This window comes from Scomber japonicus, chromosome 5, assembly GCF_027409825.1.
Source record: "Scomber japonicus isolate fScoJap1 chromosome 5, fScoJap1.pri, whole genome shotgun sequence".
Classification (NCBI taxonomy): Eukaryota; Metazoa; Chordata; class Actinopteri; order Scombriformes; family Scombridae; genus Scomber; species Scomber japonicus.
In genome coordinates, this window is record NC_070582.1 from 33,301,802 (window position 1) to 33,318,527 (window position 16,726).

A 16,726-nucleotide genomic window follows, 5' to 3' on the forward strand; every position below is an offset into this window, starting at 1 on the left:
ATATCAGTTTCTGTCTGCAACATTTAAACATCACAGCTCTGTAAATACAGCTTTTATAGAAGGAAGTAAAAGTCTGACTTCATAAGATCTATATCTTGGAAGTGTGTTGAGTTTCAGGGAGTCAAATAAGGTTTTTCTGTTATCAGCAGCAGTACAAAGGTAGACTGCTGGCTGCTGGTTAAACAGTATATACATACAGTACATAAGTGTGTGTGTGTGTGTGTGTGTGTGTGTGTGTGTGTGTGTGTGTGTGTGTGTGATTTACAAGTGATGACATAGGTTACAGTAAATCTGTTCATTGCTCTCAGTCTAACATCAAACGAGAGAGATCTACAGCAGAAGGTTTACATTCATACAACAATGTTACAGTCTTTGAGTGCCAAGGTCCCTTTTTTTGTTCCTCAAAGTACATTGGAAGAGGAAACTTCAATAGTCAGTATGAACAGGAGGAATGATTACAGAGAGGAAACACTCTTTCAAATTTAAACCAGGAAGCAGCTCCACAAGTGTTGCTAACTGGCCTCATTGGACTTGGAAGAGTTACTCTGGAGTCCTCAATGAATATCAGTTTCTGTCTGCAACATTTAAACACCACAAATATATCATGGTGTAAAGGTCTATATATGTATGTAATGTCTTCAATGACTGGCAGTGTGTTCAGTTTCAGAGAGCCAAATAAGGTTTTTCTGTTATCAGCCGCAGTACAAAGGTAGACTGCTGGCTGCTGGTTAAACAGTATATACATACAGTAGCAGTGCCAGTACAGTGCCAATGTCCCTTTTTTTGTTCCTGAAAGCACAATTGAAGGAGATAGTTTAATAGTCAGTACAACAGGAAGAATGATTACAGAGAGGAAAAGCTATTTCACTGACCATATGAACACCTGACTGCTGATTTAAGACACAAATGGTAAATGATGAATGGACTGTACTCATATAGAGCCTTTCTACTCTTCCGATCACTCAAAGCGCTTTAAACCATGAGCCGTATTCACCCATTCATTGAATTTAATATGAATGACTAATAACTAATGTTATACATGCCCTATCAATAATGTTATTACTACAGGTTTACAGTACTGCCTACCTATTACTACTCATGTATGATATAAAAGCCAGTCTTACCATCAATGTATCCATCCATCTATTAACTATACTAGCTTATCCTGTGCATGGTCACAATGGGATGTAGAGACTGTAGAGACAACCACTTACCAAATTCACACCTACAAACACTTTAGAGTTTCAACTAATCTGTAGAAGTGAAATCCACACAGAAAGAGTCAGCTGGATACAGTGGTATTAAAGACAGTGGACAGTCTCTCATCCCTATCCTCTCTTACCTTTTACCCCTAAGCTGGATTTATAGTTGTCGGCTCTGAAGCTACATTTTGCCTCCTGTTACTTCCTGTTCTCTTCTCCGTGCAGAATGATGTATGTGCAGAGGTTGTTTTCACATTCATCTGCTGACAGTGGAAAGTTTCTCGGAGCTCACCTTAAATCAGACTTCAGCACGTGAACATACCGGCATGATTTGTGACATCATAACTCATTTGGAAGCCGGTTTGTGGTTCAGTTTGTAACTTACACAAAGTGTGATGTGGAAACTTGAAGCCTCCAGACTGAAAATGAACTTTACAGTGAAGAAGGAGACATCTTTTATCCAACAGTTTTCAAATGAACACTGAACAGCTGATTCTACCACCAGTCTTTATAGAACTACTACTACTACTGATACTTCTCTTTTTATTGTCATTACTCCTACATCTGCACTTCATTTCATTGCTGTCAGCTGTTGTTACCACTTTTAGTAGCATTCACTTCTATTCATACTGTTTATTGCATAGCTGTTATTCATTATAATACCTTTTATATAATAGATAAATTACTTTAATATAGAATATTTGTAAAATTTCTACATTTATGTGTAGAGTAATTAGCAGAGGGGCTAATATTGATCCTTGAGGGACACCTTTATCGGGGGGCATGACTTAAAATCATTAAAATCCAAAAAGCATACAAACTGTAAAACACATACAAAAGTGAAAACAGTAAACATTAAAATCAAAAATGGTCTTAAAGACTGTGTAAAGTGAATTCAGACATTTTCTTCTAAACACATAAAATAGCTCATAAATGTATTTCTAAAAAAGGTGTAAAAAGCATTTCAACCATTTAGATTTGAATTGTGGAGCTAGGCTTCACAAACTGTGTTTCAAGATTTCTGTGTTCAGGATTCAGTGGGCGGGTCTACGCATTACGTAATGCGGTGGTGATTAGCATAAACCTGCCCCTGCTACTGTAGAGGTATAAATACATTCAGCGCACACTACTACTACTACAGTCTACAGTTAGCCAGTTAGCTGAGTTAGCTGCCAAGCTAGCAGCCGAGCTACCAGCTGAGCTAGCCGCCGAGCCACCAGCCGAGTTAGCCACCGAGCTAACAGCAGAAAGCTCTCAGACGTAGCGTCCATGTTTCTGGTAGAGGTGGTGACTTTGATTGACAGGTGACACTTGGTAGGGGGCGGGGTTTCAGTGAACTCGGCGGGCACTCCAACAGCGTTTGGCAGCAGAGAAAAAGGCTGATTTTTACACAACTTTGAAGCCTAATTTCATATATTTGGCGATTTTTTTAATCATTCAAATTTGGCAGGGTGGTTAACAACACACTTTTCTGTGGTATGTCAAACTCAGAACACATATTTATTCTTACTTTAAATACTAAAACACATGTTTGTTATTTGACTGTAATATCTGTTTTGTCCATAGGGACCACCATACCATGTGGTGTGACCACCTTACCATATAACACCATGCCAACACCATATGGGCACCTACTTGAAACACTTTGAACTTATCCTTTGGTGTATAAATAACATAACATGCTGAATGGATGTATCGCTTCCAGATAACTACGTTCACTTTTAATTTCTAATGATTATACGTATCTAAGTTTACCTCCTTAAAATGTTAAATGGAGGACTTTACAGTATTTTTTTGCACTGTTGCTTTATTTAAGTAAGGAATCTGAATACTTCTTTCAACACTGAACTGTACTGCTGCTACTGGAAGTACTTCTACATCTGCAGCCACTATACTAGCTCCAAATAAGACAGCTTCTACCAAAAACAGCCATACCTGGTCTGTTGTCTATATTCTATGGTGTGAGATTGCTGCCTGCCTCACTCACATGTACACGGAGAGTCAGAGGAGAACATGTGCTTTTGGTTTACAGGCCCTTTAGAGTGGAGGCCAGTTGGAGATGAGAAGCAAGGCATCCAGAGAGAGAGGGGGGGAGAAATGCCAGGATTGGCTTGGCTTTAGGTGTGTGTGAAAGCAGAGATCTGGGACGTTTCATCTCTTTTTCCACCGGAGTGTGAGCAAACAGTGTGTATCAATTTTTGTTTTGTTTTTAAGACAATAATTCCCTCCAATCAGGTTTCTCTTAAGCCCTGTCTTACTGTCATTGAGTCCAGTAAGAAATACTGACAAAATAATTAATTCTATTTATTCAGGATGTTGTATTATGTATTCTTGGAAGATGTTATGGAAGATCTATTGTTATGTACTGCAGTGAAGAACATCGCAGCCCAGATGTGCAGTCAAGCAATCAAGATGTCTTTTTGGGACACTGTGTGAATGGACAAGTTGATACACTAAAGAGCACAGTCACACACACACAGAGAGAGAGAGAGAGAGAGAGAGAGAGAGAGAGAGAGAGAGAGAGAGAGAGAGAGAGAGAGAGAGAGAGAGAGAGAGAGAGAGAGAGAGAGAGAGAGAGAGAGAGAGAGAGAGAGAGAGAGTTTGTACAAGCTAGAGTTAAGTTCAAGGCTCTGTGCAGGCCCATCAAACTCAGGAAAGAGTGTGGTAAGTACAGCGCTGGGTCGGTTTTCATAAAGATAGATGTTGACCATGGTCTGTGCCGAACTGAACTGGGTCAGATTTCAGCTATACTTGTCCAGGGTTGTCCACTTGTCCTTGATGATTTTAAGAAACACTAAATATCCATGAATTCTGGGGAAAATTTAGTTTAGTTGTTTTTCAAACAAACCAAAAAATTGCTAACTGAGCAACCATGTGACACTCAGTTTCAATCACTCCATCAGTAAATGTTTGCCTTCTGGAAAAATGCAGTGCGTTACAAATCTGTTTTATTGTGAAAATTCAGAATACGGTGAAGAGTGTAACAATACAAAAAAACATCCGAAGCTGTGTGTTCTTTATGTGGCAGGACTCTCTAAAAACTATTTGCTTTGTGATTGCTTGCTTTTCATCATAGCAAACAAGTATGTTTGAGTATGAGGATGTTGACACGGCTGGTCAACAGGTTGGTAACATAGGTGTTTGTTCAGAGCTAGCATGGGGGGGGGGGGGGGGGGGGTCAGGTAACTTTTTAGGCTTGCATCAGACCTGTGTAAGACCAAAATGAACCACAGACCAGTCTAACATCTCTTTGTGAAACTGGCCCCAGCTGAATGTGCTTAGCTTAATTTATCATAAAGAGACAAGGTTGCCAGGTAACAACAAAGGCACAGATTAGCAAGCGACACCACATAACCTGCTAAACTGCTTTTTAATGGCATGAAATTCATTTTTGTGCTGGTAGAAGCAGAATCTAATGTGTCATGATGTTGCTTAGTCATTCCATCCAGATCAATATATCAAGAAATTATATTGAACCTTTTTATTAACATTTGACTACACTGAACACTGACAGACACCACCTGCTGCAAGGCTGATTGAGGTTTATAATCAACCTTATACAAAGAGAAAGGCACCCATATAACTATAATGGCATGATCTGATTGCTTTGTGATGCCAGTTAATACTCAGCACATTTAAAATAAAACAACCTTCCAATATCTACAAGTGGTTCAAATAAACGAGTTAGATCATCAAAGGCTTGATCTGCTTTCTGGCATCAACAGACTGATATTACACTATTTGGGACTGTATGTTCTGACCTCTGAATTCTATCAACTAAATATAGCCAGAAAAGTGGGATACCATGCAACATGTGTAGGGAGGGAGGCTGTTTCCATTTAAGTAGCACTCAAATCTTTTGGCAGCAGCTAAATCAATATGATGATAAGAAATAAGAAAGTGTGGATCTGTGTCATTTAGTCAAGACTTTCTCTCTCTCTCTCTTCTGTCAAGAGTTAGCACTTCACTTCTTTGGTTTTGTGTTATTCTTTACATTTGAGTTGTGAGCAAAGCTAAATTCATTTTTTTGGGGCCAGCTGGGGGCAGGAATATGTCAAATACTATTTAGTTCAGCTTTAGAGCAATAAAGTGTACCAGTTATATATCCCTTCCAAACACATTGTTCACTTTTAATCAACCTAATCAGTATTTTATATGGACAATGAATCACATTTCTACGTCTAATGTAAGATGTAGATGAATTAGGGCTGTTGGAATGAATTTCGGAATCAGATATGATTCGAACTGTTAAAAAACAAATAATCGAAAGCTAATAACTACTGTATTTTTATATAAATGTGTTGGCTAACATGAGCAAATCTCGTCCTTTTCGTCTTGACCTCCCCGCATGTGAAAATGAAATGCTTTTGTCACATCTGAACAATAACACTTTCTGAGTTTGACTCACGTTCAGAGCGCTAACGTAACGTCACAACAGTAATGGCAGAAAATCTACAGAGATCACTGCTCCTGATAACTTATTAAGTGCTGTGTGGAAGTGTTTTAGATTTTTAATAATAAATGGAAAAATTATAAATATTGAATATTTGAAAAGCTGATGTATGAGTGAAACTATAAAACCAAATCTCACTAATGTTATCATTATTAATGCAGTAAACAGAGCACTTTTATTTATCTTCAGTTTATGCAGTCCTGGCTTTTGCTCAGTTCATTGAAAGAGGAATCAAAGAGTACATGTGTTGAGATTAAAAATGTTCATTAAAGTTGACAACATTATTCATTTGTGTCTAAGTTTAGTTATTACTTAGCAGCTAGCTTAAGCTTTAGCATGTTTTTGGTAAAGTTGAGATGCCTTCTAGTGGACAGAATGTAAAAATAACCACGTTAACACATAAGCCTGTGTATAAGTACATCACAAATAATATAAGAGACTACATTTGAGCATTAAACATTTTAGTATGATTTGAATATTTTAAATAATAATATATGAAATTTTAATGGGATTAAAGAGGAAGATTGACACCTAAAATGAACCCAAACAGAGTTATCACCTACACTGCAGTTCCACTGAGCTTTTTTAGCCTCTTTCAGCTCATTGTTTTCATTTCTCGGCTTGCAAATATTTTTCAGTCAATCTGGTTACCAGCATGAACAGGCAACTGGTTTAGGCAAAAAAAAGAGAAAAAAAGTGAACAATGCTCACCCAGTGCCTAACAGGTAGACAATGTTAGAAACTAGTTGATAAACAAAGTGGCACATTTAGAAGCAAAAGAGACAGGTATTTTTCTCAGTAGTTGATGGAGGCCAACACAGAGCTACAAGGACATTGAATACTGGACATACTTTCATCAGGTGGACACAAATATAGATGGATGGATGGATGGATAGATAGATAGATCTGATGGCTACAGGTACAAAGGACCTCTTGAAATGAATGCTTATGTTAATGTGTGTCTGTTGAATGTGTGAACCGGCAATTGTATTTCAACTCTCTGCTTCCCCAAGTGGCCAAAGATAAATTCTTTCCATCTTTAAGACATTACATTTATTGAAAACATTCGTACCTTCCAAAGGATGAATAGAAGACACTGTAGCACCACTGTCAAATAAACATGAGGATGATATAAGCCAGCTTTTGTTGCCAGAGGGATAAACAACTTTGATTTTAATGATCCTCTCCTGCAGCCCTACCCTCAAGGACAAAGTTAACCTTTTAGATTGAGCTGTAACAATTAGTCAATGAATCAAAAATCAACCCATAGTCCATTCATTGTTTGGACTCATTTCTAAAGACAAAGATCTCAAATTTGAATGACACAGTTGAGGTAAAACCCCCCAAAAAACAACCAAGACAAAAAACCCACATCATTATGATGTTATTAATGGTGGTGTGGAGTTTCCTCTTTTTGTGTTAATTCCAAGGATAAAAATAAAGGAAATGTTTACTCTGGTTAGCTCTCAAATACACCACAGGCATATACCAGGGTTACTGGCCCACATTTAAAAAAGAAAATTTTGGAGCTCAGTTCTCATTTGTTCTACAGTTCACTCTCCAAATGTGTGGAATTAGAATACCCATTGTGTCAAGACACCCTGAGTGATTTTTTCGGAATCAGGCAAATATTTATGAAATACTTTTTATTTTTAACTATGCACTAGGAATAGGATTTAGGATGCCTTGCACTAGAATGCATCAAGAAAGACATTTGTAACATGTTTTAACAACTGGAAGTAAAATACAGTGCATTCATTCACTACAGTTATTGCAAAGGTGAATATGACTTTGGAACAAATTGGACAAAAGATCAGTCCTTATTACAGCCTACCTCTGTAAATCCATTTGAACTTTTTAAGCAAATTATTTCAGGCTTTTAGCTATTTTACTGATTTCCCAAAACATGAACTGTACTATTAAAACTAGAACTGAAGAGCCCTATGCAAGATGGAGCTTTAAGATTAGATAATGCAGGTTTTCAGTTGATACTGTGCTTTAGTGATCCTTAGTTAGATTGCTGCAGACAAATTGGCACACAGTGAATCAGTCACAGGCAGTTGCTCACTTTGGTCATTCCAGTCTTGTCCCTTGAAAAATTATTTGAATTTGTTTGAAACCTAATTAATGTCTCTTGTTGATGAAAATTGTGTCACAGTCTGCTCTTCATATTACCTTTCCACTCTGCTGAATCCTGTTTACCCCAACTCTGCTCCACTCTGCCAGTCAGCCACACCCACCTCATCAACCAACTGTTTACCTGGACTCTCAGCTGCACCTCATCAGTGATCAAGCCACTCTATATACTTCTCCTATTCACTCACTCATTGCCAGATTGTTCTTCATTCTCATGCAAGACTCTCCAGCACTCACCATTGGTTTGACTTCCTGGTTCTGACTCTGCTGAGCCCTGATCATCCTGACTCATCTCTGCCCTGGGAAACACTTCAACCTTCTGTCCCTGGCTACGAGTCTAGCATCTGTACCTGGTTTCTGTCTGCCTGTACCTGTGGCTACCTGGTGTTCCTGTGCATTGATTTTTGCAGTGTGAGCTTTCATCAGAGTCCTGCTTTGTTGTTGCTTCTGGTTCTGATCTTCTGCCTAATGAACTTTACCTAGATGCTATTCTCCTGTTCACTAGCACACCTGCCACTGATGTACAATAAAGCTCATTATCAACTATACCTGTGGTGTGTTTGTGCTGCAATTGGGTCCTACCACCTCCACCCGTTACACAGTGATGGGTGAATTGTGTTTATGTATTTTATCATCAATTAATTTGGCATTTGTAATTTTACTCAGTTTACTCAACACTATTAGACAGTTTATTGTTTTTACAGTTACTGAATTACTGGTGTACAGTACCTTTACTGTTATGTGTTGCAGTAAAGCAGCATTACTGTTAGTGCATTTTACAGTAATATACTGTAATTGTTATACAATATATCCAGACTACTGTAACTGTTTTACAGAATAACATTAATATTGTGCAGTATTACTGCAAATTTAAACCCAGGTTTACTGTATTTAAACTATTTTAGTGCAAAAAATTTCATGAATTATTCTCTACTGTGAGTGAAACAGGTGTTAACAAATTTAAATATAATGGCATTGATGACATTTTGACATAATGACAGTGGCATTATGATAAACAATGAACAATATGACACTGTAGAAATCCAAAATCAATAGAAAACACTACAGGACATCCCACCATCATCCATGGTGGACAATCAATCCAAATCCGCCAAATCACAACAGAAGTCAACTCGAGGCACAATGTGAGAAGTCATGAGATGGTCAGGGGTTGTTTACATATTTAAATCAACTGGTAGGCTAACAAATTTAGTAAAGTGAATTTTTTTTTTTTTTAAATTGTATCATGTGTTGCACAATGAAGACTACACTTCAACTATGATACTTGTACATTTCTGTGATTTACAGGAAGAGGCAATGACATGCACTCATTATCATGGGCACAAAAAGACTGAAACTACTCTAAAGATCACAAGTTGTGTATATAAATAATCCTTAACATTATACTAAAAGGCCAGAGTAGAGGCAGAGCATGACAGGAGGCAAAGGAGGAAAATAAACATGTGAGAAAATGATCACCTAGTTGGATGTCCTCTATTCAAATTCAGTGAGTTGCTGGAGGAAGGTGGTGATCTGAGAGTTGATGCTTGCTACTTTTCAGAAAAAATTAACTTGAATTTTAAAGTGAAGACATACAGTACAGCAATTAACTACATGATTCTTCATACAGTTAAACATATATGGTTTATGGTGTAAAGAACCTATTATTACTATCATGGTGGATGATGACTCCTGTTATTCCAGCTCATTTGTGCTGGTAAAGTCATGCAGTTGCTCAGGCTTATAAAATACCTTCTCCTCCATACTGACCATCCATTAGGTTGCTGACATCAAACTACTTCCTAAAATAAATAAATAAATAAAAATAAAACATTTTCCTGCTTACTGTAGTGGATAAAAGTACAGAATACCATAATAATGACACACATTTGGACCAAACATAATTACCCTGGATGTGATGGATAAGATTATCTTCATCTCAACAGACATCTTGGTGAAAGATGAATAAATGTAATGTATCATTACAACCACCGGAGGAGTAAAATACACAAACTGCTGATGATGAAACATTCAAACCATTTTATCAGCAGGACAAAGTCATCATGTGACTACAGGAGCACTCCTGCTTCACTGTAAATTAGCACAGATTAAAAAAAAATATATAGTTATAAAGTTAATATAAAGTTAGTGTAATGGCATACAATGTTATGCACTATACTTATGCTATGCAAACCACAGTAACTAACTAAAGATGTTTTATGGTAGGTTTATTGGGGATTTTATGGTATTTAACTAAACAATACAGCAAAGGCTAACGGTGAAGAGAAAAGTCTCATTTAATATATCTGAGGATTGTAAAGATGAACAAAATATTAATAATCAGCAACTTCTGTTGCTTTCTTAAGTTTCAGACTCAAAGCTAATGAAATTAGGCATATGTTAGGTTGTGGTGATTTTTTTCATTTTTAAACTTTTCTATTTTTACAGTGTAGCAATATTTTCCCTGTATGTATACATACTCTGTATATCCACTTATAAACACAGTTATAAACATATAAACAAGGGGATTAATGATGCCCTGTATTTCACATGTTACTATGTTATGATTATATTAATGTATGTACATATTTTAAAAATGAACTAAAAGTGTAAATTCAACAGGTGTGTCATTTTCTTTATTGTTGTTTGATCTTTTTTATAGATAGGTGTTAAGACCCAATTTCTGTTGAAGGATTGAAGGTGTCTTCTCTTTTTTCTAACTTATGTTTTTGAACTCAAATGATGTAGAATCTGAGATGTGGGATGATGAATCTAAGATCTTCTGATGAATCTTCTTTTGATGTATTATTTTTCAAGTATGTCCCTCATGTGTTCCTGCTCTTTTCTATGTACTTTATGGAAATATGAATAGATATGGAATGTTTGTATGGTTAACTCCACCTGTCATCATAGATCCTGTCAGCCTGTTGGTGTGCACGATGTATAAATATGGGTTTGTTTTCCATTTGAACAAACAGTCTGACCTGACGAGGGTAGTATGGAAATGTCATCATTACATTTTTGTGGAGTGAGCAGGCGCTATGATTATTATAATAAAAAGTAGGCCATTTCCTGAAGCAAATCTTATAATTGTGCTTTTTACCTCATTAACAGTAAATGCTGCACTCTATGGAGCTGCATTTCATTCAAAATTAAATTAAGTTGTGTTTTATTTGTGTCTCATTAAATCAGTGGTACAGACCACACCGTCCAACTTCTATCTGTGGACATGTTGCTACGATGTTTGCATGAATGAAATACAGCAAAATGCATTTCTATTAACAGGTATTGCTATCAGTGGCTAAACGGGCTACAACTGGTTTTCTGACTTCTAAACTGGAATGAATCAAACTCAGCTGTGATGTTAATTCCAGCCCTGACGTCTTACTTCCAAGGTAAATAGAACACAGCAAATTTATCCATTATTCTGAAATATTTATCCATTATTATGAAATATGTGTGCATTATTATGTAATATTTATCCATTAGGATGGATCTGGGTAATGTGGGACACTTTTTGCAATTCTGACTTCACCATATTTTCATATGAATCCAATACATTATATCAACAACTTATATCATTATGAAATCCTTGATGTGTTTTCTTGTAAATTCAGAGGACAATGTTTAGATATTGTACTCAAAAGGAAAATTTCACATATATTATGTTCCGTTGTGCCAAATTGTTTCAGAATTTGTGGATTTTGTAAACTGGGACAGTTCATGCTTAAATCTGGGATACTAGTTTTTAGGCTTAGAAATACTTTGTTATATATCAGCCTTATCTGCCAAACCATTGTGAAATATGCATATCCATATTTGGCCATTTAATTTAGTAGGTCTACAATTTTTATTTTATTTCATTTCATTTATTTGTTTTGGGCTTTCTTCGTTGCATAGGTAAAAAACAAGCAGCCAGTTCACATGTGTAATGTTAAACAATATGACTTACACAGTACGCATATACTAGTTACCTTTAAAAATGATTCAATAGAAAAAGAGATAAATGTACTGGAGCTTAATTGTCCCACATTACTCTAATCCACCCTATTATGAAATATAATCATCATAATTTAATCTTCCTTATTTCCACAATAACATAATAGTTTATTTCATAATGGTTTTTTTCAGAATTGTCTTTTATTCTATAATAATGAACCCAAACATATTTATGAATGTAATTTTGAAATTCAATACTTAACAGCAGAGTCAAATCAGTGACATCAAAAAAAAACCTCTTGCTGCCTCGTGTCGGATGACGTCACACCACGTCCGCCTGCCCTTTCTCTCCGTGCGCGAGCTCGACAGTCCAAAGTATAAAGTAGCGCGAGCTCAGTAACTGGGGGGGGAAAAAAAGTATAGGACACACATAGGAGGAGCACACATACACACACACACAGACTCACAGACACACATGCAGACACATATCTAGCTGTAGCACGGAACACAGGCCGGAGTGTGTACATGTACATACGTCTTTACAACTTAATTAAGGAGTAAATCAACCAAAATGGAGTGGGAGTTATGTATTTAAAGCGCAGAGGACTTGAAATGGGCGGTCTGCTGGTGCTGTTGCTGCTGTGGAGTTGCCTGCTGTCGGCGGTTGACGGTACGTTGACTTTTTTTTGTTTGTTTGTTCACAACATGGATCCTTTGGGAACAAGGAGTGTGGAGCTAACCGGGATGAATCAGAAGAAGAACACTGTTAGTTGAGGCGCGATGCTCTTGCTTGTTATGTTGGAAGCTTGTGAGCAGCAGCAGCAGTGCTTCCACACAGAGAAACCTACAGGAACACTAGCTGCTATCCCGTGTCTGAAAGTTGAGCTTTTTTTTATATCCCAAGGGTACAACAACACACTTAGTTGTAATAGAAGTGTAGAAACTTTGCATAGCTGCGTGCGACACAGTGGAGGATAACCTAGCTTTATCTCCACGGTTCTTCTCCGCTTTGTGCCGCCGGGTTACTTTCTGAGTTCATGTATCGGAGCAAGAAAGTTAGTTTGAAGCCAGCCTCGGCTATTTTCTCGGGCCTCGGCAGCTCCAGCCATTCCTGCTCGGTGTCGGGTGTCAGGTAGACTTTAAGCATTAATAGTGAAAAAGAAGCCGGGGGTGTTTATTTTAGGGGAAGAAGAAAGTGCTACACACTAGTTATAGATGATGTTTTCTCTCTGTGGATCAATCTCTTTTTTTACTTTCTGCGGTCTTACTGTTTAAGTTAATCGCTGAAGCTTCCCAGTGAGAGGCGGAGCTTAGCTTGCTCTCATATGGATGCGAGGCATTATGTTGGTTGTTCAGAGCCAGCCTTTATGTGTGTGCTCGCATCCTAAAACCTACAGCTTGATATTCTGTGTGTGTGTGTGTGTGTGTGTGTGTGTGTGTGTGTGTGTGTAGCAGACCAGCACACTTCCTCTGAGAGTGTGTGAGCTGACTGAGCGCTCCATTCACTGATGCTGCTATTAACCACAAATCCACATCTACTGATCACAATCTATCATCTTCATTAAAGATGGAGCATGCTTTTTTCAGTATGATCTGGATAGGAGCGGTTATAACGGTGCACATCACTAGTTTGCATAGTAAAAGCCTTACATAGCTCACATGAACACTGCTAGTCTTTGTGAACAGAGCTTACATTCTCACTCCTTGTCAGTTTGACCGGCCTGCCCTGTATTTTTTTTTTATCTCCAACATTTTTTTCTTTGTCTGCTTCCTTATTGTGTCTTTCAGTATTGATAAACTAGACAAACATGGCACCTCATCTAGTTTATAGTCTCAAAGTCTAGTCTCACTAACTCATGTCAGACATTGCACCTGGTTTATTTCTTAAGAGATAAAACTGATCATAATCTCTGCTTTCACTCATGTTTTATGAGCTATTGTTCATAGTAGTAGAGTGTATAGCTTCACAGTAGACACTGTCATGTACAAAATACACTTTTTATTTTATGATAATAAAAAGAATAACTTCACTTATATGGCACGTTTCAAAAGGAAAACATAGAAAGAGCAGAAGTAACTGTTCTGTTCTGATGAGGAAAACAAGCAGGAAATGATAAAAAGTAGAAGCACACAGTAAGATCATAAAAGAGTCAAACCAACAATAGATGAAACCATAAAATAGACATAAAGAATAATGAGTAATACATTCAGTTAAACTATAACAAGGCTTTTGCATGACAGTGAGTCTGAAGAAGTGATTTGAAAGAGGAAACTGATTCAATACTCAGAGCAACAGTTCTCCTTGGTAAAGTCCCTATCCCTCTTAGTCCTGGTCCTGGTCCTCCTTGGTAAAGTCCCTGTCTCTCTTAGTCCTGGTCCTCCTTGGTAAAGTCCCTGTCCCTCTTAGTCCTGGCCCTGGTCCTGCTTGGAGCTCTGTAGGTATCAGATATGACAGTAATGTAACTATTCAGACTTGTGTAAAACTGATGTTATATGTGCTTACCACATGATCATGAATAAATAACACAGGCAAATATTATTTATTAAACTTAAAGTAACTTTTAGTCGAGCCAAGCTTTGTCACTCATTTCAACACTCAGAATAGAGCTGGGCAATATATGGATATTATATCGATATCGTGATATGAGACTAGATATCGTCTTAGATTTTGGATATGGTAATATGTATATGATATATCATCAGAGTTGTCTTTTCCTGCTTTTAAAGCTGCATTACTGTAATATGATGTCATTATATCCACATTACTGATGATTATTTATCAAAGATTTCATAGTGTAAATATTCAGTGAAAGCATCAACAGCCATCTCTACAATATTGTTGTAATATTGATGTTGAGGTATTTGGTCTAAAATATTGTGATATTTGATTTTGTCCATATGACCCAGCTCTAACTCACAATATGAACTATTTACACTTTAAAACATTTACAAATTGGGCGCGCAGGTGGTCGAGTGGTTAGAGCACATACCATATACGCAGCCGACCCCGGTTCGAATCCCGATCGGAGGTCCTTTGCTGCATGTCACACCCCCCTCTCACTCCCATGTTTCCTGTCGGTCTACTGTTAAATAAAGGCGTCTATGCCAACAAAAATCTTAAAAAAAAAAAAAAAAAAACATTTACAAATCACAATAGCAGCTTTCCAGCCTCTGCCCTCACTTCACAACCAATCAGCATGCTCACATTGACCTGTGATGTCATCAAAATACAGACAGTGGTTCATGTGTAAGTCTAGACATTAAACACACTGCTGAGCACTGAAAGAAGAAGAAGAAGAATGATGATGTGCTAAGTTTGGCATTGAGGTGACCACATGTACACACACTTCACACCCACTGGCCAAAAACACCAAGGTAGTGTGAGTACACCAGCGGGCAAACATCACAAACCTGTGTATGTGTGTGAGTGTGTGTGTGCTGACAGACTGCTGTATGACTGTAAATAGTTAGATGTTAGCTCTGTGGAAAGTGTGATGGAGGTGGTAAATGAAGAAAGATGAACACTCAAAGCTTTAAAGAGCTGCTCCATTTCTTTTAAAAGATGAAACTTGAAGGAATGATGCGTGTCATTGATCTTCTAAAGAAAGCCTGTGTTCATGGCAACACTTTATTCAACTCAACTCTAATATTATCTGCACATTTCATACTCATGCTTCATACACTGAGCAGTTTACTGACCTTTGACACGTGAGGGTCCATTATTAAATATGAAGATAACAGCACACACATTCAGATTTCACTTTAAAGTCAAAAAAGTTATGTAAAAATTTAAAAAAGAGAGCCAGAGAGAGAAGTTGTCCAAGCATCCGCCAAGCACTTTCTCCACCGCTCTGTGTGTGTGTGTGTGTGTGTGTGTGTGTGTGCGTGTGTGCGGTTTGGAGGCATTTCTTAAGTGTTGCTCATTGTCTCGACTCGGCGTCAGGACAAAAACTCCACGCTACAGAAAATGGAATAAAATACAAATATTTATCTCTTTAACAGAATTGTGTACTTGAGCGTGATTTGCTGGCCACTCTAGGGAAAAGCAAACATCTTTTTTTTTTTGTTTTTTGGCCCAATTTCTATCTGTTGAACATTTATCAATGCTGTAGTTTACTCTGTGGTTTGATTATTGATCGTTATCGGTGTATGGATGAATCACTGTGGAGACTTTGACCTGGACGTGACACAGCGTTGCTAAGAGCTTTCTATCACTCCTCACTATGATAATAACAGAAAAAGCATCAGACATTAATATTACTTGTGATGTATTATCATACTTTGACAGATCCACTTAGATCCACTTAGGCCAGATTGGAAGATCTTCATCAGCAGATGACGTTTACGAAAATTGTGCAATTCCATGATGGTGGTCATCCTGTTACAAAAGACAAGGATCCATGTCTAGATGTTGTTAACTGTGTGACGGACTGCTGTGATTAATGCCTGCTCTCTGTGTTAAAGGATGCAGCTGGTTCTGGTCTATCTTCTAAAGAGTATCTCATTGTGAATCAGCTCACAGTCACAGACTAACTCAGTGTTAAACAGGTGATGCTCCTTTTTCTGCTTTTCATCTAGTTAGGTAAAGTGACAGAGATCAGTTGAACAGTAATGGATGGAAGACTTGACTAAAACTTGAACTATGTTGAACAGTCATTGAGATGTGTACTGTGAGTGTGACTGCAGGTCAGCTCAGGTCAGCTCAGGTCTCACTGCTCAATTCACACACTCTTTGGCTTTATTTGAATTTTGGATCGGTATTAGGTAGTAAAAAATTCCATATATGGATATATCTGCTGATGATCTGACATTATTACATTATTTGCAGTGATCCCTCAAATGTGCTTATCAAACACTTGAGACAAAGATATGTAATGAAGTCATGCTATTTTACAATATAATCTATATGGATATATTAAACATAATTAAAAAATGATTTAATGAAATAAACATAAAATTGCTATCTATATAATAAAACAAATCAGAGCATATTGGA

At 37.4% G+C, this 16,726-nt stretch overlaps 1 protein-coding gene across 1 annotated transcript in view; it reads left to right on the forward strand.

Moving 5' to 3' along the window:
- The first annotated feature begins 12,159 nt into the window (after positions 1–12,159).
- lrp5 (low density lipoprotein receptor-related protein 5) overlaps positions 12,160–16,726 on the forward strand; it is a 75,685-nt gene continuing 71,118 nt past the window's right edge. The window contains 1 exon segment of the mRNA XM_053320008.1: positions 12,160–12,400. Within this exon segment, the coding sequence (XP_053175983.1) occupies positions 12,316–12,400 (85 nt within the window). The 5' untranslated portion in view covers positions 12,160–12,315.